Source organism: Rhopalosiphum maidis, chromosome 4, assembly GCF_003676215.2.
Source record: "Rhopalosiphum maidis isolate BTI-1 chromosome 4, ASM367621v3, whole genome shotgun sequence".
NCBI lineage: Eukaryota > Metazoa > Arthropoda > Insecta > Hemiptera > Aphididae > Rhopalosiphum > Rhopalosiphum maidis.
Window position 1 is genome coordinate 21,513,754 of NC_040880.1, and position 26,082 is coordinate 21,539,835.

At 28.2% G+C, this 26,082-nt stretch overlaps 3 protein-coding genes across 3 annotated transcripts; all 3 read left to right on the forward strand.

Annotated features, from left to right (window-relative positions):
- The first annotated feature begins 648 nt into the window (after window positions 1-648).
- On the forward strand, window positions 649-15,658 carry LOC113549490 (PHD finger protein rhinoceros). The gene is given in 14 exon segments (XM_026950821.1): window positions 649-975; window positions 1,403-1,514; window positions 3,961-4,024; window positions 4,771-4,871; window positions 4,931-5,079; window positions 5,162-5,412; window positions 5,476-5,639; window positions 5,701-5,849; window positions 8,876-9,163; window positions 9,228-9,401; window positions 9,478-9,605; window positions 9,669-9,915; window positions 9,997-15,037; window positions 15,040-15,658. Coding segments are annotated over 11 exon segments (7,131 nt in total). The 5' UTR covers window positions 649-975; window positions 1,403-1,514; window positions 3,961-4,024; window positions 4,771-4,822; the 3' UTR covers window positions 15,531-15,658.
- A 2,717-nt stretch (window positions 15,659-18,375) lies between these two features.
- Window positions 18,376-19,115, forward strand: LOC113548930 (dihydrofolate reductase). Its single transcript, XM_026950037.2, has one exon. The coding sequence runs from the start codon at window positions 18,486-18,488 to the stop codon at window positions 19,038-19,040; it is 555 nt and encodes a 184-aa protein (XP_026805838.1). The 5' UTR covers window positions 18,376-18,485; the 3' UTR covers window positions 19,041-19,115.
- Window positions 19,116-20,614: 1,499 nt separating this feature from the next.
- On the forward strand, window positions 20,615-25,992 carry LOC113549005. The gene is made up of 2 exons (XM_026950135.1): window positions 20,615-20,937; window positions 21,732-25,992. The coding sequence occupies exons 1-2, from the start codon at window positions 20,919-20,921 to the stop codon at window positions 25,814-25,816; spliced, it is 4,104 nt and encodes a 1,367-aa protein (XP_026805936.1). The 5' UTR covers window positions 20,615-20,918; the 3' UTR covers window positions 25,817-25,992.
- The last annotated feature ends 90 nt before the right edge of the window (window positions 25,993-26,082 follow it).

Here is a 26,082-nt window from a genome sequence, read left to right on the forward strand (position 1 = left end):
ATTTTTGTGTGAGTGTTATTGCGTAATGTGTATGTAATAAATTATTACCGAACTGAATTTAGTATTTACGATTATGACGGCGACTCAACTTAACCGTTTGGCAGTAGGACTACTGCAATTTTTAATAATATAATGTAATCGCTCCGCAAACATTAATTAGGAGCCAGGAGGTACATTTAACTATTAAAAAATATATTGTTGGCAACAATCTAGTTCTTATAATAATATATTATCTGAATGTTGGTTGTTTTGTTTTACTAATACATTTAATTACACGAAGTCCGAAAAATCGTGTATATAAAATACATAATATTATAATTTATTTAAATTTTAATCCTCAATATTGACTCCTTTTCTGTAATAATTAGTCTATAAACCGTTATACGTAATATCAAACATTTATATTTATATTTATTAAAAACAGATAACGATGAAGATAGGTAAATAATAAAAATAATAATGCAACTGAAAAACGACTAATTAAAACAGAAATATTACTGTAACCAGAAAACATTACAGAATTCGAATTTTACCCGTGATTGTCCGTCGAATCGGAAGGCGTTCGTATATCACGAAACGACGTTCTTGTAGTGGGGAGAAGAGTGGTGAGTATGTTGGCAGCACTGTAGTCATCAGGAGCAGGAAGGTGTTTTTTGTTTTTTTTTGTTTTTTTTTTTTTATACCAATATCGCCAATCGCTACTCGCAAGTGTCGAGCATGAAACGATAAGTGCGAAATCCGTACCGCTCGCATTTTGGTGTGTCCGTAAGCCGTGTTTATTGCCGCCGTTTGGACGTCCGTCGTCGCGTACACGTCGTCGCGACCGTTCGTCCGCTTGCGCATCTCGCCGCCATCGTCCATTGAACCGCGCTCTCGCCCGACCCGTTCCGCCGTCGATGTAAACGGGCCCCCCCGACCGAATGTGTTGGACGTGTTGAGAGCTGTTTGGGATTACCTAGTCTGTAACATACACATGTAAGTACGCGAGAATTTTTCACGATTTCCCTGGGCTAGCCAGATCGGACTCCGACTCGGATGAGCCGTGGAACCGATTGCAATTTCAGTTGTTAACGATTTTTTTTTTCGTCCTTTTTTTCCTCTTCCCCGTCAAATCAAAACACGAAAACACGGGAAAACGGTGGTGGTGCCATCTGCCGGCTGCCCGCATTTGTTGTCATTATCTACGTTTTATTATTACGCTCCCGAATGTTAAAATATTAATTTATTTTATATTTATTATTATATTATATATTCTTTCAGTGCGAACTCTCGTACTAATTTTCTTAATTTTTCATGCCCCTTCCCCACAACTGAATTATAGCATAATTTTACCGCACGTGCAACAGTCCGTGGACCATCAAGCACCCTAACGTTTTTTCTTATGTCTCGTTTGTGTTCCTAGCAATTGTCAAATGACGTCCCGCGTTTCGGCAGCTATGGAATGCGCTAGCATTGGTACAGTCCCGACCTGTTTGGCGTTAGCAAATTGATTACTGCAAAACACGATATACCCGGTAAGTCGTCGACACTCGTTACAAATCAATCCTCATAGGTGGTGTCTAAAGATGTGTGTGCATGTAGTGCACCCATAATTTTTCATTTTGAGTAGACCTCCTAACTTAGGTCCTATCACTCTATTTCTGTATGTACTACTAATACAACAAATTAACTTAATTATCTGAGTTTGCTAAATTGTTTACCTCTTATTATTGTGCATGTGTTGTTTAATTCGCTAAATGTACATTATAATTTATTGAACAGCATATTCCTTTTTTTTACTTGTTAAAATTGTGACTACTTGTGGTCTAGAAAAATTTTATCATCGCCAAACTCAAATATTTGATTGACATAAGTTAGATTGTTGTGTCCTATTTATTTCTATTGATTTTCCATAACAACCTACGTTTTATACCTATTAGTTACATTTTTATTATTTTATTTATAGAAACTCGCAGTAACAGTGGCCATTAATAAATATTTACATATGTATATTTATTTATATAAATTTAGATAGTTAATAGTAAATAAATACAATAGTCAATAATATATAAACAGTTAAGAAATATTAAATTTTAATCAGTAAATTTGCAGTAACAATAAGTGATGGCGTTAGAGTTAAAATCAGGACCCTAATCGAGTGATAATTATTTAAAATATTAAGTCTTAGATTGTTTAAACTTAAATATATTATAATAATTTTACTCTAAAGATATTTCATTTGGTTACCTATGAGTAAAAGAATTAATATATATATATTTTTTTTTTTGAGTTATGCACTTTAAATAATTTTTTGTGGCTTGTAAATTAAGTACTCTTTTCAAACGTCTTGTGATAATAATAATTAATTAAATTATGCAAAGGAAAATAATGTTTTTATTCAATATGGTTAAATATTAATAATACCTACTTCTTAAATTCAGATCTACTATGTTCTTACTTTGTGTTCATCACTATTAGAATGTTAAAATTGATTGAATTATAAATATTTAAATGTTGTCCATTAGTTTTTAATTTATCATCGCCATTTATATGAACCTTTCAATACATACATAGGCAAATAAAAGTTAAAAATTTTTACAAAGTAACCCCATTATTGTAAATTTGGTTTGATTCAGTAAAATTAAAATAAATTGTTATACTTCTATGGGACAATCTTGTCTCTTTTTGGACACAAAAATATGACCATCTATTTTCTCATTACAGCAGTTTTTTTAATTTTACTTGCATTTGTGATTAGGGGCGTTACTTTTGGTACTTCATTTTTTAATAATCCTTTTTCTTCTAAAAATCTATGATGCGTGAACATTATCTTTAATAAATAATTTACAAAAAATCAGTATAATATAAATATCAAGAACAAATAGCTACTATGAGGAACTTTGAAGATAATGCATTAGGCAAATTAGCCTGTTTTGAGTGCAGAACGAGGAAAACTCAAAACAAATTAGCATCCAAAATTGTTATAACTAAGAATTTGGATAAATCACTTTTTATTGGAGATTTAACCTTTTAATCTGTTCTCATTAGAATATTAATATGTATAAAATTGGAAATCCGAGTTCATAAAACTTAAATAAACACCTTAGTATTTGATACACTTGGTGCACCATGTTTTACAGTGGTTTTTGATATTATTTTATAAAATCAAGCTTATTTCCTAAATTAAATATAATATTAAATAATTTCACCAATAATTTATAAATACATCATCATATTAGTTGGTTCATAAAATGTAAGTGCAGTAGTCTATATGTGGACCTCAAATATTATTGGCGACTTATTCTTAATAGAAAATTGATAATGATAATTAAACCATTTTATGATACCTCCCCTCAGTTTCTTATAAATCTTACATAAAACCATCGTAACTAATAGTGAATATACACTGCTTAGCTAATAGTATCTATTATCTATGGTACAGTTTAGTATTTCAATTAAATGTACATTTTATTTTATAAATTAATATCAGTACTATTTATGATATCTAATTTATTAAATTAATGTCACCCAAAATTAAATGGTATAAACCTTGATTTGTACGTTTTACATTGCTTTTTTTCATTTTAGGCGTAATGTTACTTTTTTTTTTAACAATTTTAGTCAAATTTATGTAGTTATTTTTCTATATTTTCCATTTTTTATTTGGACTCCAGTAATGATATGTATTGTAAAGACTAAATGTTTGAAAAAAGATAAAAAAAAACTAGTGTAATTTAGATTAATATTTTAATGTCTTTTATATAAATAAACTACCTACATTTATATTTGTTTATAAAGCCATCATCATACTATATTATGCTGGATGTGCCATGTGTGCTGTAATGCTGTGTATACTTCTTTGTTTTTGTATTGCCTGCTAGTATTGACCATATTTAATTTTAAATGTTAAATATTTGGCATTTTCTAGTGAAAATTAATTTCATCTTTGTATATTACAATAGTTTTTGTTTTTTTTTTCAGTTGATTCTTCAAAAACTGAAATAAGAACATTTATCATACACCTTCATTTTAACTCTGCTATGTGGTAAGTACATACAATTTTTTTTTTTAATACGCATTTTACTAATAGAATAGTCTTGAAGCTATATAGGGTTATAAATAAAGTTATTTGATGTAATGATTTATAATATATTATTTACATAACTTTTTCAGATAAATTTTGATAATTTTTCAGCAAATTACATTAAATTGAATCTTTTTTGATTAGGTTAATATACATTTTTAGGAACATTTCTAATTTTTAGTTTCACCCATAATAAAACTTTAAATATCAATACCAATTTATTTTATCAATATTTAGTATATACCCATTGTTGAAGCCATATTTAGACTTGCATTATGGTTCTAAAATCTAAATTAACTGGATAAAGAATCATTTCAAATTTAATCACAAACATTTAAAGTTTTTAATATCTTTGATTTGAATTATCATATAATTGTAATATTTTTATAAAATAATTATTAATATTAAGTATAATATTTTATAAAAAACAAAAACATGTATAATGTACACAATTTATTTTATATAGATGAAAACTTGAAATATAGATTTTAGTTGGTTATATTTGGTCATCTTAGTTAATAATAACATATCACCACATTTATATATTGTGTTATCTAATAACTTCATATTATTATAATTAATTTTGATTTAAAAGTTAATTGAAACTTTTTAATTGTATTATTAAAAAGTACTAAAAATTTTTGAAAAACAATAGAAATAAAACTGTTAAAGGTATTTTACATTAATATTATTTTTATATAAAACAGGCATCAATGCTGCAGAAGGCGGAGTTAGGTTTTTATCATTTGCAAACTCAGTATGTCATATAGAACTAAACGTCAACCGATCTCTAAAGATGAATGTCCATGTAAGTAATAATTTTAAGTAATTAATCAAATTATATCTAATCATTTTTACTTCATATAGTACCGACAAAGAGGCGGAAGGGGCGCCCTTCGACGCTACAGGAAGAAGAAGAAGCGTCCTCCTTAGATACTCAGAGTGGCTCGCGTTCAGATATGAGAATACCATCATCAATTTATAATACACGGATTACAACTGATGCACCAGCAGAAGTAAATATTTTTATTTAATTTTTTACTTATATTGTATGGATTTCATGTTAATATGTACATTGTTTTAACTATTCTATTATAGTTATTTCGTAAAGACTTGATCAGTGCCATGAAGCTTCCTGATTCTGAACAGTTGTCTACTGATGCGTACTGGATTATTAGTGACCAATGGAAACAAGAGTGGGAACGGGGTGTACAAGTACCAGTTAATCCAGACTCTTTGCCGGGATCAAGTGTTCACGAAATTCCTGTTGTCTGCTTGCAGTCTTCAACTAAATCACCTAGGCGTTCACCATCATCAATTTATCATTCTCAACATAATGAATTCAAACTGTAAGTATTTTAATCTTCTTTAATTATTCTCTAATTATTCTATTATTATTTTTTTATTTATAGGCCAAAACATAAGTATATTCGCATTACTAAAGATGAACATTTTAAAACCGAAGAACATCAATTGTCACTTTTACCTTTGAAAGCAGAAAAATCTTGTTCATATGATATGGATGATGTAGATTCAGCTTGGTTAAAATTGTGCAATGGAGATAGATTGCTAGGAGGTAATAAGTCAAAAATATTATAAAAGTGTGCATTGAAATATTAACCTAAACGTTTATTTAGGCTTACCAAAAATAAAAGATGATCAATTTGAGCATGTTATGGAAGAGTTAGAAATGAGGTGCTGGGAAAAAGTGCAAACGATAATCAAAGAAGAAGAAGGGCTTGGAATTGAATATGATGAAAATGTTATCTGCGATGTGTGTCGATCGGTTAGTTTATTTATTAATATTTTTTATATATCCACCTATTAAAATAGAATAATTATGTATTTTATGCTAAGATTATAACATACTCGCATGTGTTGTCTCGGATATATGTACAACAACAAAATTGAATTCAGCTAAACCAATTTTATTTGCTTTAAGGTAGATAATGAATTAACCTATTATTTAACATAAAGGTAAAAACATTAGTTGTGTTAGTATGTTCATTTTTACAATATTTTATTTTTATGTGAGTAACAAGTGTTTTTAAACTTTGATATTCTAGAAACAAGGTACTCCATTAATAATTAAAATATAAAAATTAAACTTGTTAACATTTTGATATTAGGTCAATTTGCATTCATATTAAAAAAGCACACAAAATTGGTTCTGCCTATGAAGTATATTGTAAGAGAGCAACACATGCCCCCCCCCCTGTAGCTATGTTATTGTCACTTAATTGATTAAATGGCAATAATGTTGTTTAAAGTAAATATCGATTGAAATTTCTTTTTTTCAATTAATTAAATTTGGTTTTAACATTTCACTAAGATTTAAAGTTCACAATAACATTTTGTTCTGTTTAATCATTTCTGTAGGTACTCTTACAACTAGTTACCGTATTGCATCATATAAAGTAATTGGGACGCATACGACATTTTTTAGACAGTTAACAAAGAACTTTTGTTTGGATTTTCCTTATTTTTATTTTTAAAAGAGTGAACATTTATCAACACTATAAATTTTGTTTTTTTTCTTCTCAAATTCATAAAAGCTATATTTTCATTGAACTTAAATATATTTTTTAGGTAAGTATTGTAATAAAATGCCTTATGACTTAAAATACAACTTAATATTTACATACATGAATCTATATATTAATCTGTTTTAAGAAATAAAGTGTTTGGTGTCTCTTTAAAATTATGATTAGTAAAAAAGAAAGAAAATAGTTTTATGTTAATGATTATTTTGGTTACAAATCGATAATTTTGTGTGACTATATCTGATAGTTACAATTGATAATCCCCCTCAAAATATGAGTTTCATTGCAGCACTAACCTAACCTTGCAGCTAATCAGCTTTCAATGCATACATACATACATAGGCGCCATGTACATGAGTGCCCAGAGGCTAAGGCACCCATTGAAATTATTTTGGGGGGCTGGGCACCCATTAGAATATTAGATATTTATAAAGTGTATTTATATTCAAGTTTCAATAATTTTCAAAGAATATCTTTAAGTTTTCAAGAAGCACAATTAAAAATTGAAAACAAAATATCTTATTTTGTTTAACTTATTATTTATAAAGAAGCTATCAATTTGATATATAGTTATTTTGTTGTATGATTATTAATTAATATTTGATGAAATTGCATTTTTCAGTGTACAGCATGGTTAATATTATTATATTGTATAATTTATATATATATATATATATATGTATATACTAATAAAATCCATAAGAAAATGTTATCGTTTTTAGTTAAGTAGTAAAATCATAACACTAATAGACGCAATTTGGAGAGCCAAAATTAAAATATTAAAAAATTGAATTGTAACTAGCCCCCATGGCGATTCTGTGCATTTTTTAAATTTTACAAGGAAATTGTTATTGACCAGGAGCTAAGCCCCATTCCCCAAATTGTGCATTTATGTCTATGATACCAAGACTGGGCAAGGCACCCATTAAGTTTTTTTAAACTTGGCGCCTATGCATATATAACTATAAAAATCAGGATGGCAGCACTACTATTTACCATCATAATATACAGTATTGCTGCTAATCATTCAGCACATTTTGTGTTTTTTTTATATAGTGGGTTATAAAACAAACATTGATTCATAAAAATAGGAATTTTGAGTTAAAGTATTATTTAAGTAATTGTTATTGTGTTATATATTGTTTTACATATTACTAAATAATAATTTCAGCTATGAATTTTATATTTATTAAAGTTTTTGAATTCGTTAAATATGGATAATGTCTTACTATTTTTTAATGTTCTAACCATATGATATAATAGCTATGCGATAAGTTAATAATGATACAAGTTTAACAAGTCTGATATCATATCAAAATATAAAGTTTTGTTATGTTTTTTCTGTTTAATTCTATGAACTTAAAGTGGTCTACTAAATATATAAATAAACATAGTAAGTAGTGGTAGAACGTACAAGCAGTGGTTTAACTAGTATATATTCAGTTTATTAGTAAGTTATTTAATATTTTAAGTTTTTTTTTATATCAAAAATAATATGTTAGATAAGGGATAAAGTGTTGACAATAATAAAGCTATACAAACATGCCTGAAATGATTATACAACTATCTAAAAAAATATACTTGGGAGAATAAATTTTAGAAGGAAAATCATTAAATAAAAAAGTTGTAATTTAAAAGAGTAAAAAATTAATTTTATAAAAAAAGTATTTTCTGACAGACATGTGTTAAATGGATCATCTGTTTACTATTTGTAATAAATTATAATATAATATAAACAGTATAATAATGAATAATAATAATTCATGCTTAAATTTTATATATCTTTTTTATGATTCAATGTTTATTTGGTACCTTATTATTTAAAAAAAAAAAATGTATTAACACCGATTTTGAATCATATTAGCTATAATTACATAATAGTGGTGACTCCGCTAATAGAATACATAGAGATGTCTTGAATGGGAGTTGATATTATTTTTAATTAAATATATTAATATCGCATACCATGTGTTTTTTTTTTCTTTAACAAATTTCCAGAATATGTTTGTATGTAAACAAGATAATACATAAAACTAACCTCTTCTAATAGCTATTACAGACATTTGAAATACCCTTTGGTCCACTTTATGTAATATATTTTAAAGAATAATATATACTGAATTCTTATAATTATTGATAAAATCAAGTAGCTATGATTATGCTGTATTTAAAAACCTAAATAACCTAAAAGCATCATTGCAGATAAGTTAATTAGTGATAAATACTGAATGTAATTTAATATTTATAATAAATTTTTTTATTTTTTTAGCCTGATTCAGAAGATGGTAATGAAATGGTGTTTTGTGATAATTGCAATATTTGTGTTCATCAAGCATGTTATGGTATTACCACAATTCCTTCTGGGTCATGGCTGTGTCGTACCTGTACTTTACGTTTTCGTCCCGAATGTGTCCTTTGTCCAAATAAAAATGGTGCAATGAAATGCACACGATCAGGCCATAAATGGGCTCATGTGTCATGTGCATTGTGGATACCTGAAGTTAGCATAGGATGTGTAGAAAAAATGGAACCTATCACCAAAATATCTAGTATACCTGTAAGTATTTTAATCAGAAATTAGTAAAATGAATCAAGAATTAAATAATATTCTATTATTTTAGCCTAGTAGATGGGCACTCATATGTATATTGTGTCGAGAACGAGTTGGAGCATGTATACAATGTTCAGTTAAGACATGCAAGACTGCGTATCATGTTACCTGTGCTTTTAAGCACGGTCTTGAAATGAGAGCTATTATTGAAGATGAGAGTGCTGAAGATGGAGTAAAATTACGGGTTAGAATCATTACACATTTAACATATTTTAATAATATTGAACAGTTTTATGAAAAAATATTAAAATATATTTTAGTCGTACTGTACAAAACATAGTGTAACTAACAAAAAAGATAGAAATTCTGGTTCCGAAGATGAAGATTCTACAAAAAGGAAACGAAAAGATATGACTTCTGAAGAAAAAAATCAAGCTAGAGCAGCCAAGTATGTGTATTGTATAAAACTTGAAATAATGTATTTTATAACAATTTAAATGTTTTTCCCAAGGCTGCAAGAAATCGAAGGTGAATTTGAAAAGCATGTTAGTGTCTCTGATGTTAAACAAGTTCGTGATGTCGATGATGATGCTATTCTATATATTTATAATTATTGGGTATTAAAAAGAAGAACCGGAAATAACAGACCATTGTTATTACCAAAGTCTGATGATGGTGATCTTCTTGGAAGACAGCAAGAACAAGCAGATTTAGAAAAACATAAAATGTTTGTACAACTAAGACAAGATTTAGAAAGGGTAAGTTATAAAACCAATATAAAAATTATTGTTATTTTAAATATTACAATAGTTATTTATTAAATTTAATTTGGTTGTTAGGTACGAAATTTGTGTTATATGGTCAGCAGAAGAGAAAAACTTTCTCGTAATTTACTTAGTTTACGTGAGCAAACTTTTCATAAGCAAATGGCAGTTCTTTCAGATACTAAGCTTAATCTTAGTTCAGCAGAAGTATCAGCTGTTCTGGAAGCTAATCATGGACCATCAATATATGATCGATTATATTCATATCCTGATGCTCCAGACTTAAGCACTGATTTTGAAACTATGCTATCTCGTATTGCTGGAGATGTTTCACCAGAAAAATCTAATTATACTGGTTTAAAATGGCCCTCAAGTAATAATCCATACAAGCGGTCTTATATCAATGGATCTATACGATACTCAAGTATGTCAAGCAGTAGTGATCTTGAACTAAAACCTCCTAAACTAATCAGTAGTGAACGATCAAGTATGGATGAAGCTGAATTAATAAAATCTATGTTGAACAAACGTAAATTAAAAGAAAAAAGGCTGAACAAAAAACGTTCAAAAACAAAACTTTCTACTGATTCATCTACTGAAGAAGAAAATGATAAAGTAAAACAAAAATGGAATGTATCACCTAATAAAAAATTATTACAAATTGAAAAGCAATTTGGTAGTGATGATAGTGAAGATGTTTCTTTACCTAAACTTTTGTCTAAACGTCCGACTAAGGTAAATAATATTTATTCAGACTCAGATTCTGAAGTACCAACCAAAGAAGATAACCTTTCTTATACTCATACAAAAGCAGCAGTTAAAGAATTCTCTCAAGGTAAGTCTAAAGCTAAAGTTGTAAAAGATAAAAGTACTTCAGTTTCTAAGACTAAAGAAACATTACTGGAGAAGGATACTAAGAAAATGAAAAAAGAAGATGCTAAAAATAATCCCACTGTGCCTACAGAACTTATCGTACCTCAAAGACAAGCTGCCAAGAAAGCTACTGAAAGTATTCATCGGGTACATAATAAACATGATGAAATTTTAAATGAAAAGAAATCTCCAGAAAAATTATTTTCAACACATAAAAAATCTCCTGAAAGAGTTACATCTAATATTAAATCGCCGGATAAACAGCCCACTAAGATTAATAAAATTAAAAACACTGAAAAATTAAGTTCAGTAGAAAAAGAATCAGATCCACAAGATTCATTCATTTTGGTTCCACAAAGACAAGCTGCTAAAAAAGCTATTCAAGGCATTAAGAGTGGTATGACAAAACCTGTTGAAGAAACTAAAGTACCCGAATCTGTTAAAAAAGACGATTCAACTACTAAGTCTAAACGTAGTACAAAGTCTTCTTTATCCTCTACATCGAGCAGTAGTTCTTCAAGTAGTTCATCTAGTACTTCAAGTACTTCTAGTTCTTCATCTTCATCTGGTTCGTCTTCTTCTGAAAGTGATACAGAACCCGAAAAGAAAAATAAATCTATTGAGCGTGTAAGCCCACAAAAAGAAGTTAGTAAAACTAAAAGCCCTCCTAAAGCTAAAGGTTGGTTATCAGAGAATAAGCCAATTAAAATTAGTTCCTCCTCTAGTAGTGAGTCTGATAAAGACCAGAAAGTGCTCAGGGCGCCAGACAAGAAGCTTAAAACTTCCGACAGGCGGCCTGAACACAGGTTTCAGGATCCGCCACCTAAGAGAGAGGAATCTAGAAGAAAATCGATTGGAAGTGATCGATGCGATACTGTTCAAATCGTCTCATGTGGAGATTCTAGTGTCGGGGATGATGGAAATAGAAAATCGAGCGATCGTGACTACGTTGGAACATCAACTAGTCAGCCGGACGGAATTAAATTTGAAACGAAACAGCCCATACATGCAGTTGAGGACAAAGAGATTGAGAAGAAGTTGAAACTTGATGATGGTGATCAGAGAGTTCTCAAAGAAGATCATGGCCTGAACAAAAATATTCAAGAAGTAAAAAGTAAAAATGTTACACCAGTACAACATACTTCGGATAAAGAAAATAAAAAAACTGATGAGTTAAACTTGTATTTACCAGGTGGTCATCGTTTAAATGATCTCAAAGATGAAAATTTATTAAGTTCTTCATTTTTAACCAGACAAGATATTGAAAGAGAATTGGTTAATAATATTGATTATGATAATAAGAAATTTTCTAAAATGCCATTCAACTGTAATAATCATTTTTCTGGTGGTCAAAGATCAATATTTTCTCCTCAACAGTGTAACAAAGATATTCCAGATTTTGATTTTGATAACGATATGCTTGCTGTTGAACAAGCAGCAAATGAGGAAGGATTTGGGTTGACGAGAGATACAGATGTTCGAAACGCTCCATTGTCTTTTACGTTCAACAATGAATTCCTCTTCAAAGATGATTCTAAAGAAGTAACAGCTAGAGAAACATTAAACCTTGTTGAAAAGTTAAGATTAGGAATCACCAAAAAATCTGTACCATTAGAAAATGAAAATATAGAAAATATTGAATTAAATGATACATCTAAAATACTCGACCCACCTAAACCATCTGAACCAGAACAAAAAACAGATAATATTATTTATAATGCATACAACAAATTCCATCAACAGTCCAATGATGTAGTAGATGTGAATAAAGTTCCAGAACGAGATAAATTGGATAGGAGCGAAAGCGCTTTATCTGATGAGAGGTGGGTACCACCAAGTCAGCGTAGTCAGGCAGAATCTCCATATCAGGATATTAATGATGCCAACCGTTGGTCAGATAGCGTTGTAATGCCATCCAGACGTTCAGATACATCAAATGAACCATCTCCAGAACATCGTGATCCAAGTACAACAGAATCATTATATCAAAATATACATCCATTTCCTTCATCTGTTCCAATGCAAATGGACAATATGCAGTATTCTCAATATTCAGATCCATCATTTATATTAAACCCACCTACTAGTAATCAGATGTCATTTATGTCTTCATCTCGCACTTTTAATCCTCAACAATTTGCAATACCTCCACCATTCTCAACTCATCAATCATTAATGCCAGAGTTGAATAAACCTTTACATTTACAAACTCCCTGTACAGCAGCCTTCACTTCATCAACTCAAAATATGGCATTTACTGCAGCCATGATATCTCCAATGACTCATCACGATAATTATATTCCACCGTTTAATGATATAAGTATGTATAACGATAGCAATCTTTTGATGGGTCCTGGTACTAATAATTTATCTTTACATACAGAAACTGTGATGCATACTGTATTCAATGCAATTAATCAAGCTTCTATGATAGATAATCAATTATCTGTTTTACCAACAATTCAATCTCCTAAGGCTTCTAAAGTCTCTACTAGTAATCAAATGTCTGGTAGTCATAATTTAAACCCAGATTCGACAAATAACGAAACTCAAGATATTAATGTACAATCGACATCAAATCAACACCGAGTACCAGTAACTTCAAATAACGAAACTGAAGTAACTCTTCCACAAACAATTTCTAACAATCAAGAACCTGTTCTTAGTCAAAGTAAAATTACTAGTACAGAAGTAGTGTCCACCAATCAATTAACAATACCAACACCAATGCCAAACCAAATACCTTCGAATAAACAGTCTATTCCAGAAGTACATACTCCATCAGTATGTCAAGCAGAGATTAGTCAAAACATCATTAACCAAACACCAGTACAAACACCTATCAGTGTCAGTCAAGTATCTAATCAAACTACTCCAAGTATACCAACTCCTAAACAATCACCTGCTCTTCCTACAACACCTTTGCCAGAACGTTCACCAATGTCCATTATTGCTTCTTCTCCTTCAGTAACTAGTTCACCTCATCCAAATCGTACACCTTCTGATAAAAAATCTCCTTCTAAACCTACCCGATCTTCAAGCCGTGTTACTGCTCAATCTTATAAATCTCCTGAAATTGTTGATCATTCACCAGAAATTAAAAAACAAAACAAACGAGGACCAAAACCTCAGTCTAAAACTTCTGGACGTGGTCGAGGTCGTGGACGTGGACGTTCGTCAAATCATTTTACTGATTATAATCCTGCTGTTAGTAAACTTGCTGGTACTGCTTATGATCTTGATTTTGTTGAAGAATTCGGTAATGATAATAATGGTGTCATGGAGAATCTTCGAGCAATGCGTGAACGTAAAAAGTCGGATGTTAAAGCTGATAGTAAATCACCTGTGTCTCCTAAAGTCCAAAGCAGTCCTAATAACTATAGAAGAAAACATGCAAGTATAAAAGAACTTAAACCTCCTTCACCTATTATTGAAACTACTATTGAAGATCCGCCAGCTCAAATAATAATAGATGAACTGACTCCTATGATACCAGGACCAGTTGATATGAGAACATATAATTCATATGAAAATACAACATCATATTCCGATAACATTTATGATACTAACACTAATGTAGATGATAAAGTAACTGATATTGTGAATACCTTAAAAGAGGACTTACAAAACTTATCAAAATTATCGTCTAAAGATAAAGATATAGAAGATCAATTAATTACAATGGATGACCAAATCAAAATAGTTAAACTACCACCTCCTGTTGAAAAGGAACCGGTAGCCTCAAGTACAGTATTACAAAGCGAATCTAGAAATCAATTAAAGGTTAAAATAAAAGGTCCTTTCTTAAATGCTAAGTACAACAATGTTCAAAATCAGCCAATATTACCAACAATTGATACATCGGCTATAAGTATGAATATACCAAGTCATTCAGTTCCTCCTTCAGAAGCTGCTAGTGTACCCTCCAATTTCAGACAAATGAGGAAAAAGGAATTGCTCCGGCAATATTGTAACCAACAAGATAATATCGAACAGACAACAAACCATCCTGTAGTCCCTCCACTAAGTCGAAATATCATAACAATACCAAAAGCAGTTGCATCAATGACTACAATTCCTACTAAAGAAGACTATAAAGCAGTGGTAGATGCTAATATGGAAAAGAAGCGTACTAAATATGGATCTGATGATCCAAAATCCAATTATTTTAACAATATTCGTAAAGAAGCTACTACACCGAAAATAAAAATCAAAATTGGTGGCGAACAACCCATGGTTACAACACAATGGAAGAAAAACGTAGTCTTCGTCCACCTAAAAAAAGAATTTGTGATACTCAAAATGATGAGACTAATCATTTGATAGCACCTACCATGGAACAATTACGGCGAGACAGTATGAAATTCAGAAAGAAAGTATTCGCTCGTTTTGAAGAAGATGCATTAGCATCCACTTCAATTCCTGTAGCTCCTGTTACAAAGAACAAAAAGAAACGTCGGTCTAGTCCATCAGTATCCAGGAAAAAGAAACCACGCACAAATAAAGAGATATCTCAGGTTCAGGTGATAGAGGCCAAAGAAAGCACTCCAAAATTAATTATTAGATTCTCAAAAGCAGCCCCAGATGAAGCTGCAGTCAGTGCAGTAACAGAACCGAAAAAAGCTTCTCCCATAAAACTGAAAATATCTAGATGTAAAGAGGGATATGTTATGAAACCTCCAAGTAACCAAACTAATCCTGATACTTCATTAAACAATAATTGTGAAGTTCGGTGACGGTAAAAATTCTTATAATTTTAGATCAATCTTATCATTGATAAGCGTTTTGTGTAAAAATTTAATAAAATGTAATTTATTTATTTAATTTAAGTTTGTACATTCATATTTATTTATTTTAAAAAAATTTAATTAATTTAAAATGTATATTTATAATATTAAAAATGTTGTTTTCCTCAATTTGTTGTTAATTGAACTAATAATACAAACAAATGTTCTATGAATACTCCAAGTTATTGATATTATCATGTTAAGGTCAGCATGTCAATTAATTTTAATTTTGTTATCTAGTTTAAGATAAGAAATTTTCATGTTAATGTGCAATATGCAAAATATGTAAAGTATTTTTTTTTTTTTTTATAAAAACTATTTGTTAACCTTTTACATTAAAATCGAACAATTTTTTTTTGTACTTGTTATATTACCAATTTTTTTTAAAGTTTACGTTATTCTAAGCCTTGGGTTGTTTTTTTTTTAACTGTGATTGTTTTATTTTTTTGACATGACAAAAAGGTTCTATAAAAAAGCTTGTAATGGATAAAAATTTATTCTACTATTTTTTCCAAATTTTAATATATTTTTTTTTTTTTTTACTTAAATTTTTAGTCAATATTCAGTTTCTTTAGCTCTAAGTACATTTAATACATTTGACAATTAGTCAAAAAAAGATCTCAATTTTCACTTTTGTTAGATTTTAAGATTTTATATAGAATCTAAATGAAATAAACGAAAATTTAGGACTATTTTATTAGCTAAAACAAAGGTTTTTAACTATTGGAAGAATGAATTATTTGGTTTTAATTTGTAGGATTATTTTCTTTTATTTATCGTATATTTATTGAATATATTTTATTTGAAGCGTTTTAATTCTAAATAATTAATGGACGTCTGTTTTTTTTGTTTAAAAATAATAGACAATCGTAACATTTTAAGGTGATCACACATTGTTGGTAGTTATATTAATACAATTTTGATGTAATTGTATTTTGTAAGTGTTCAAAACATTTAATTTTACAGTGTTTTAAGATAAAATTTTCCATAATTTTAAGATAGCTCAACTGGCAGATTTTTCATTTAACAAATAAATCATACTATGGTGTGAAAACTTGTGAATACATGATAAATTGATGTAACAAGTTTTTTAGGACATAATTTATTTTTTTGTTATCAATTTTGTATAAACTTTATTCCATAATGATCATATATATATATATATATATGTGTGTAAACATATTCTTCTTTAACCTATGTGTATATTAATTTTAGAAATAAGTTATTGATTAAAAGAAAAATCTTCAACGATTTTTATATAAATTATTATGTTTTGTATATACTTTATCGTTTTGGTCTTTTTTTAATTAATATAATTATGTAGATAATTATACTCATTTATATTTATTTGTAAATAAATAATTACAGAAATAATATTTGACATTGTTGTAATTTTATTAAACAGTATATTATTATAATGTATAACTAAACTATATATTCAATATTGGTTATAATTTATAAGTATATCTATCATCTTGTTTATTGAGTTTCAAAATGTACAGCAATTACAAGTAAACTTATATTAAATGCTTGACATTAAAAATCAAATTTTTCTCAGGCCCCCCCCCCTATAGCAACATTTTTAACTATTTTTTGTTTAATTCATAGAGAAATCCTGAAAAGATTTTTGTATCAATTTTTATTTTAATTAAAAAGTATTCCTAATTCCTGTTTATCATTCATTCTGTCATATTACAATCAACTTTTTAAAACTGAAATGCTGATAGGTGAAGACACGAAGACATTTTTGTTTACTTCACTTTCTTAAAAGTTGCATTTCACCTTTTCATAAGAAATGTATATTATAAAAATATTACGTAACTTAGAAATATTTAATTAAAAAATAAGCAAACTGTTACATTTTTTATGAAGGATTCAAAATGAGCATGTTTCATTGAACTTATTGTTTACAAGCACTGTATTTATCACAAATTATGACTTATGAGTACAATTTAAAAAAAAAATAATGGCGATAGAATTTCGTTACTTAATAACCTGTTAAGTATAATACTATTAATATTATGATGAAAGATATTATTTAGTATTTGAGTAAAAAATCTATTCATAAGTTTGCTTTTCAACAATATAATATATATTTTTATTTATTTGTGTATATATATAGAGAGAGAGAGTAAAGTTATAGAAATACTCTCTTGATTATTAAATTGATCATTTTATAGGAATTTATAGGTATGTATTGTGTACTTAAAAATACACCTTGCGTAAACAATAAATTAACAAACAAATAATTTTTTGATAGAGTATCAGTTTAAACATACATAATTTAATATAAAAATAGTTTATAAATAAATAAATTATTACAGAAACTGACGAATTTATAATAGTTTCTCAGTTGGTAAATAACTGTAGACTGTAGTAGTGTAATTGGAATAATTAAATTATGATTATACTATATTATTCAATATTAAAATTCTAATTTAATCATCGTAAAAATGAGGTTAAAACTTACAAGCATGAAGCAAATAAGTAATATAGTTTAATAATCACAAAATAATATTAATTTCAAGTCTGTGGTAGATATAAACATAAATTAGTATATAAATATGACAAAATATTATATATTAATAAATAATTATAAATATATATTTATATATATATTTTGTTATGTACATAAATATATAATTGACTTTGAATATTGTGATATAACTGTTTTATTAACACATCTTGATAAATTCATTGACTTTATCACGGTATAATAATGTGGTATAAAACAGAGTACTCTATTGTATAAAATCGCTATAACAAATAATTGATAATAGTTGTAATAGTTGTCAACAACAATTGTTAGATATTCATAATTTCATATCTTAAAAATCAAAACGTGACTGTTATTAATTTTTTATTTTATATATATTTATTATTCTCCTTGTTTTCATCATTAATATGAATTCTACGGATAATATGGTGTACAATGTCATAGCTGCTGTTTCAAAGAATGGAGGTATTGGCTACAAGGGTAATCTACCATGGAGAATTAAAAAGGAAATGGAATATTTCAATCGAATGACTACTCAGGTGAATCAATCAGGCGTTCAAAATGCAGTTATAATGGGTCGTTGTACTTGGCAATCAATTCCAGATAAATATAGGCCACTTAAAGGACGAAAAAATGTAGTAATCTCTAAAACTTTAAAAGGTGTACCAGAAGGTGTATTACTTTATCCAAATCTTAAAGAAGCCTTAAAATCATTATATTTAAATGATCATGTTGAAAAGCTTTGGGTAATTGGTGGTTCAGGTTTGTACAATGAAGCTATTAATGACAAAAATTGCAAGAAATTATATATTACAAAAATTGATCAGGAATACTTGTGTGATACTTTTTTCCCTGATTTTGATCTTAATGAATTTGAAGAAATAAATGAAACTAATGTACCTAAAGAAATTCAAGAAGAAAATGGTATTAAATATGAATTTAAAGTATTCAAGAGGTTATGATCTTTGAAGTAAATTATATTGGTATTGTCATATTTATACATGAATAATAGGCACCTATGTAATTATGAATATATTATAATTATTAATAAAATCAAAGTTATAAACTTTTTCTTCTGATGCTTATTTGGAACATTTAGTTACCTATTTTGGTCTAAAGGTTTCTCATGTCCCTAGTCCATTAGTAAAAGTTTATGTATATTGTTAAATATTGATTCTTACATATATATAAAACATTTTATGTATATTGGTTCAGATACAATTTGTAGAGGACTTGGGAGAGCTTAATGCCCCCAGTTTTAAAATAAGCACCCTCTTAATTAATTCCATTTATGGATAATTACAGTTCTAATTTTATATTAATAAATAATTATGTAGTATCAGTGCTAAATACCTAGTGAGTAATTTACTTAAGTAATAAAGCCATTTTTATAATATACATATTTATTAATTTATTAATTATTATACATGGTATAATCCAGGATTACAAATCTAAATGAAGATTTCAACTCTTTCAGTGTTTTTTTTTTATCAAAATTGCACTCATGCATATTGGTTTATTGTAAAAGTATATAAATTATCTCTTTTATATTAAAGAGGTTTTTTTAAGAAATTAAATTAAATTAAACATTATTTTATTTACGGCTATTTATGGTTATAACTTTAAAAAATTATTCTATTTTACTTGAGATTACAATACTTTTGTTTAATAGATTATCAATTAAAAAAAATTAGGTGATTAGTTATTTTAATTGTCTTAGTAAAAAAGTTAAAAAAAAATATCACTTCCCTTCTTTAAAAGAATCTTAATTACACATCTATACCACTGATATATAAAATTATTGTATACAGTGCTATTGTAATTATTATATGCTATAGGTTTGTGGCACTAAATTCATATGTCATGTGATATGACATTAGATTTTTCAGAAAAAATATATATCAAATAATTTACTATTAAAAGGGAGGTTGTCATTGAAGAATCAAAAGTTTGTATAACTACAGTATATTTTTAAAGTAGCACAAAAAAATTTTAAAATAGTTTGAATATGATATCGAAAAAAGTTAAAAATCAAATTTTAAATAACTATTAACTACATTATAGAAGAAACAAAGGGATTGTGAGCACTAAGCATTGAGCACTTGGTGAATCACCCATTCACCCTGAATGTTATCAAATATATTGCGGTATATTAAAACCACTAAATATTTAGTCTGTGGCCTATGGGGCGTATTAACGTTTCTTTAAGCCAATTTTTTGGCGGGGTAACAATTTAATTTCTTGGATATTAAGAATTATAAATGGAGACGTGATATAGTAATATGTTACTTGCATTTTGGAGTGGAGGCAATTCTAAATTCGTGTGAACGTCCAACGAAACGTTCCAAATGTGTTATTATTTTAATTATTATTATCACACCGTTCAGTATTATTATCATAACCGTTTTTCTAATATTATGGTTATGGGACGCTTAAAATTCCCGCTCGCCGTTCATGATAGCTGAGTACCGACTGTCAAAGTGTCAAACAATACGATTAAACCATTTTGTACGAGTGTTTTTTTTTTTTTTAATAGTTGATATTTTCATACAGCACTACTATTATAGTTATTTATAATTTCTAACTTGAAGTCTGTTGATGATCCAAAAGGAAAATGCCATGTGATACCTATCAATTTTATCAATTTATCGACGTCAACAATTCAAGACTACATTAATTATGAAAATATAAACATTACTATCTACTGAACGTAAATTTAAATTAATATTAATATAGTGATCAATACCGGTGTTTTAATTATCTTATTAAACATAAACTAACGAATACCTATGTAAATGGATCATTATTAAGCAGTTATTTGAAAGAAAACGAGCCAAAAAATGTCTTCATTATCAACTGGTAAGTAGTTTTTTTGCTCAACGTAATTTTAAATTATACATAAACTTAAAAGACAACTATGATAATCCTCTATGGTTTATGCATGGTAAATATGTATTAAATGCTTGTACACTTGGTTGTCAAATATACATAATATTCATTAATTTATCTACTTGGTTTAAAATTTATAATATATTATCAACTTTTATTAAAAAAGTTAAAAGTTCTTTAGAGAAACATTAGTATGCCCACTGCATCTTATTAGTTAATCAATGAATATAAACTTTCTAAAATTTTATAGATATAAAATACATTTTTTGTAATTTTTTACAAGATTTAGAATTTTTATTTCCAAGTATCCATTTTCTATAATTTAAATAATTTCATTTCATTTTTTTAAAGTTATATTTATACTTTATATGTTTAAGACACTATTATAATATTAGTATCTTATTTTATAATATAATTATTGAAATGTTCAATTAACATTAAAAATATATTTATATATTTACTTGATTGACATTTATTTTCATTAGATTTCATTCCAGTAAAATAGTAAATTTTAAATTTCAAATTCTTTAATGTATCACTATGGCAAATAGTATATTGTTTAAAATATAATGTTCTTATTTAATTTAAAAAAAAAAGAAAAATCTTAAATGTTACTTGTATAGATTTAACTTTATCTAATGTTCTGATTTGTAATTTGTATGTATTTGAAATATTTTGTCTAGTTGACTATTAAGTATTTACATTGAACATAGGTATATATTTAGTTTATATAACTTATCAATTACTTATATTTTTGATTTCAGAATCTCCAGTTGTAACTGATGTGAGTGATGTAGTAGACATATTGACTGGTCTTCAATTAGGTGTTATATCTCAAGATTATGTAGACCAAGTTATGAGTAGCCACTATAGTTATTACAAATTTCCTGAATCATACGAATTAATTGTTATGCCAGATATTGATTTTCCTTCAATTATAAATGATTCTTGTGAGTTATTAAATGTTTACTTACAACAACCATCTACACATATATTATGGGATCAGTTTTTTAGTGATGATGCTTGCTATGTACATCCAAAACCATTGAGTTGTTTGCTTAATTGTTACATTCAATATGGGCTAAAATTTATAAATGAACCTAGTGCTAGAAAAAATGGATTGGCTGCTACACGTTTATTTTTTTTAGCATCTACATTTATGGGTAGTAAAAATATTGGATTCTATCATATCAGCATACTTACAAAATGCACAGAGTTAGTTAAGTCTAGTATTGCCATGTTACATATTACTGGAGGTATAAATAGTGGCGATGAGGTACCATTGGAAGAAGATGAAAAAATTGATTTAATGATTGATTTATTGGCTATAGTGAGAACCATAGGAATAATGGTCAAACGATTTCAATTCTTTGACGAAATTAGCTCTTTAGATATGATTATAGATATAATGATAGATGTAACTCATTTAGAACGAAACTCTGGCAATATTTTAGAACAAGTGCCTACTGAAAACTTAAGCTATGGTACATTAGCATTCAATGCATACTCTGGTTTGACAGATATGTTTAATGACAACTGTGGATCAACACTCGTTATAGGCCAAAAACTTATGCATTGTATGTTATTAGGTTTATTAGTTGATGGACAGCGTGAAATGCAATTGACTACTAGGCAATTTAATACAATACGTGATCATCATTTATCATTTATTCGTAAAATGACTAGAAAATTGGGATCTCCTTTTGAGCATGTATTAGAAATATTATTGCAACATTTATTACATCGAGGACCTGAACGTAGTGAATTAAGACCTCGCCAATTTCAAATTATATTAGAGGTTTGGAGATTATGTCCAAATAATGTTCGAATAAAAATTAAATATTATTTGTTACGTATGGTATATGATACAGATATTAAAATACGTATTGTTGCATTGGAAACTCTTTTCAAATTACTTTCAGAACCTGAAGAAATCGAACCCGAAGATCAAACTCTATTACAACTTATGCCAGCAACTAAACATGAATTTATTGTGGCTGTTATTCTTTCTAAATTTCAAGATTTATTGTTAACAGTTCGTTCTAAAGCTTTCTCATTATTTGCAACTTTGACAGCAGGTCCACCTACTGCTACTGCGCATCAAACAGCCTTAGCTAAACGTGTGCTTGTTGATCCTTACCTTAAATTTGATAATTTAAATCATACATCATTCTGTAAGAAAGATTTTCATGATTTTTATCAATATTTGGATAGTGATTTGGCTAATTTCGACCCAAATAATATAAGTAATTTAAACATTTATCCCGGTGCTAAAATATTATTGTGGGTGTTAAATGTACATGCTCGTGATGAACGAGCTTATATTCGTCGTATAAGTCTTACACTATTGTGTAATTTATTTCTTATTAATAATAAGTTAATGGAAAAATATTATTTAACATTATTAGTGAGTAGTTGTTCAGATAATGCAATGACTATCAGAAAAGTGGCAGTTTCTGGATTAACTGATTTGCTTTTGAAATATCCTGATAATCAAGATGTGCTTAAGTATTGGTTTAAAGGATTAATTCATTTAGTTGGTGATCGAGATAAAAAAATTCAAGAATTAGCAGTTGAATCTATGAATCGAATTATTTTGAACAATATCAAACCATATTCTGCCAAAATAATTGATGGTAATGATCCATTAGATTATTTACCATGGCGTGTTTTAGACAATGTTTTAAATGAAAAAGTAGGCAAGTATATGATGTGCTTATGTGAAAAGTGGCGCATTAATGGATTCCTTACAGATCGAAATGTTAAGGACTTAATGACATATGTGAGTTCTTCAAATCATGAATGGACTGTTCACAGCTTATATTTATTACAGTTAATATCCCATCAATTAACAATTTCAAATTTATCACCTATCATTAAATATTTTGATACTCAATTTGATTTATGGTTTGTAAGAGAAGAAAATCCTTCTGAGCTGAATATCTTGTTAACACATGCACAAATTACAATTGATATTATAGTTTTAAATAATAATCGCTTGGATAAAGATACAAAACAAAGATTGTTAAACACATTTGAAGATCTTTTGTTTAATTTTAAAATACCTACTCGTCTTATATCTAAATCTTTAGATATATACTCAGTGTTACTATCAGATAATCCTGAAAAACTGAAAACCAATTTAAGAAAACTGTTTCAAATAATTTGTAATTGTATCGAGACATCTACAAATATGGATAATGAAGAGATTATTATCCGATATATATGTACACTAGGTGACATAGGATTAGTACAACATTTACAAATCAAACAAAAATTTCAACAATATTTATTAAGCTTTTTAGGGAAGACTGATGAATCTGTTTCTTCAGCTTTAAAAACTATTGTTATCTTAACAATAGGTAAATTAAGTATTGTGGATGAACAATTTGCAAAAGAAGCAATAGTCCAATATGGAGCAATACTAAAAAATCCATACCACCCATCAATAAAAATTAATGCTTTAACTGCTTTAGCTGATTTATGTTTACGCTGTACAACTTTGGTTGAACAAGCTATTCCAGAAATGTGCGTTTGCTTGAAAGCTGAAAGTGTTCCTGTCAAACGAGTAGCACTAAAATTACTGACTGGATTAATACTAGAGGACTATATAAAACTGAGAGATGTAGCTTTCTTTGCTTTGTTGTGTATGCTTGAGGATCCTGATGATCAAGTACGCCAAGAAACTTCATCATTTATTGTTAACTATTTACTGATTAAAAATAAAGATATTATGGAACGGAAGCTAATAGAAGTGATTTTTCATTTTAATGGCTATACTGGAGTACGCGCAAGTGGTGTTGAAGATTGTTTTACTAATCCTGAGCTAAAGGCATTTTTTTCAATGGAAGGCGATTCAAAGAAAGCTTCCCGTCATTGTGTTTACAGATTTATGTTAACACATATGTTGGATGATAATAAGTTGAAACTTATGGTAAAAATATTTAATATTTTTGAAGAAGTTGTTAAAGATGTCAGTGCAACAGCTAACAATGAAGTCAGAGATCGCGCTACACAAGTTATGAGAGACGCTTTTTGGATTTTAAAAGCTAAAGAAATGGCTTTAACATCTGGAAAGCCACGTGAAAACACTAACGATGATGACCCAGGAACATTGGAAAAAGTGGCTGATTTAGCTAAACAACGAGTAGTTATGGAAACATACAAGATGGTGATGACTGACTACATAATACCCGGTGTATTAAAGTTAAAATATGAATTAGAAAAGAACAAAAAAAAATTACCTACTGTAATGAATGACTTACGTGCCTATTTATGTGCTCTGACTTCAGCTAAATCTCCAATAAAGGCTGAAATTGTAGAATTATTGTCAGTTGATAGTGATTTAACTGCTGAAATTTTACATGATAATAGGCTCATGAAACAACACAATAAACATTTAGATGGTGAAAATGGTGTTGGAGAAATTGAATCTGAAGATGATGATGATGATGATGATCCTGCTACACATTTAATGCAAGATTTGGAATATGTGACTTGGGCACAAACAATGCAAATGCGTGAAAAAGCGGAAGAGTCAGGTATGGATGTATCAACACAAGCTCAAATGGAAGAGGAAATTCAACAAAAAGTATCAGAGATATCTATTAATGAAGATGACTTGCAAGATGTTGCAGCAGCCAATTTTAGTCAACTGACGGGGGAAGTTACAGTACGACCTATTAATAGTGATAAAAAAACAGTTACTAATGAAACATTTAAACAAATAGCAAATTCTAAAAATACTTCAGTAACTCAATTGTCTCCTGAAAAGCGATTATCTAATAATCATACAGCATCCACTGATTTAGATGAAGATAACTTACCTGCTTACAGGTTGTTTGATTAGTAGAAATTAATTGTTTTTAATTTAACCATGTAAAATAATAGATGTATATATTATATATTGTAACATGTATAGTTCTTACTATGTAATTTTTAATAAATATAAACCACCCAGTCAAATGTGTTGAAATATTATGTATTATAAAACAATATCTAACTAAGATTGATGTTTTTGCAGATCAATGATTATTGATCACTGATCATATTAAATTGGTAATAAATGCATTATAAATCAACATTTTATTATTGGATTAAATATTGTAATTTGTG

What these genes read in the sequence shown, in the direction of transcription:
- LOC113548930 (XM_026950037.2), top strand. Translation starts at nt 18,486, where the DNA reads ATGAATTCTACGGATAATATGGTGTACAATGTCATAGCTGCTGTTTCA.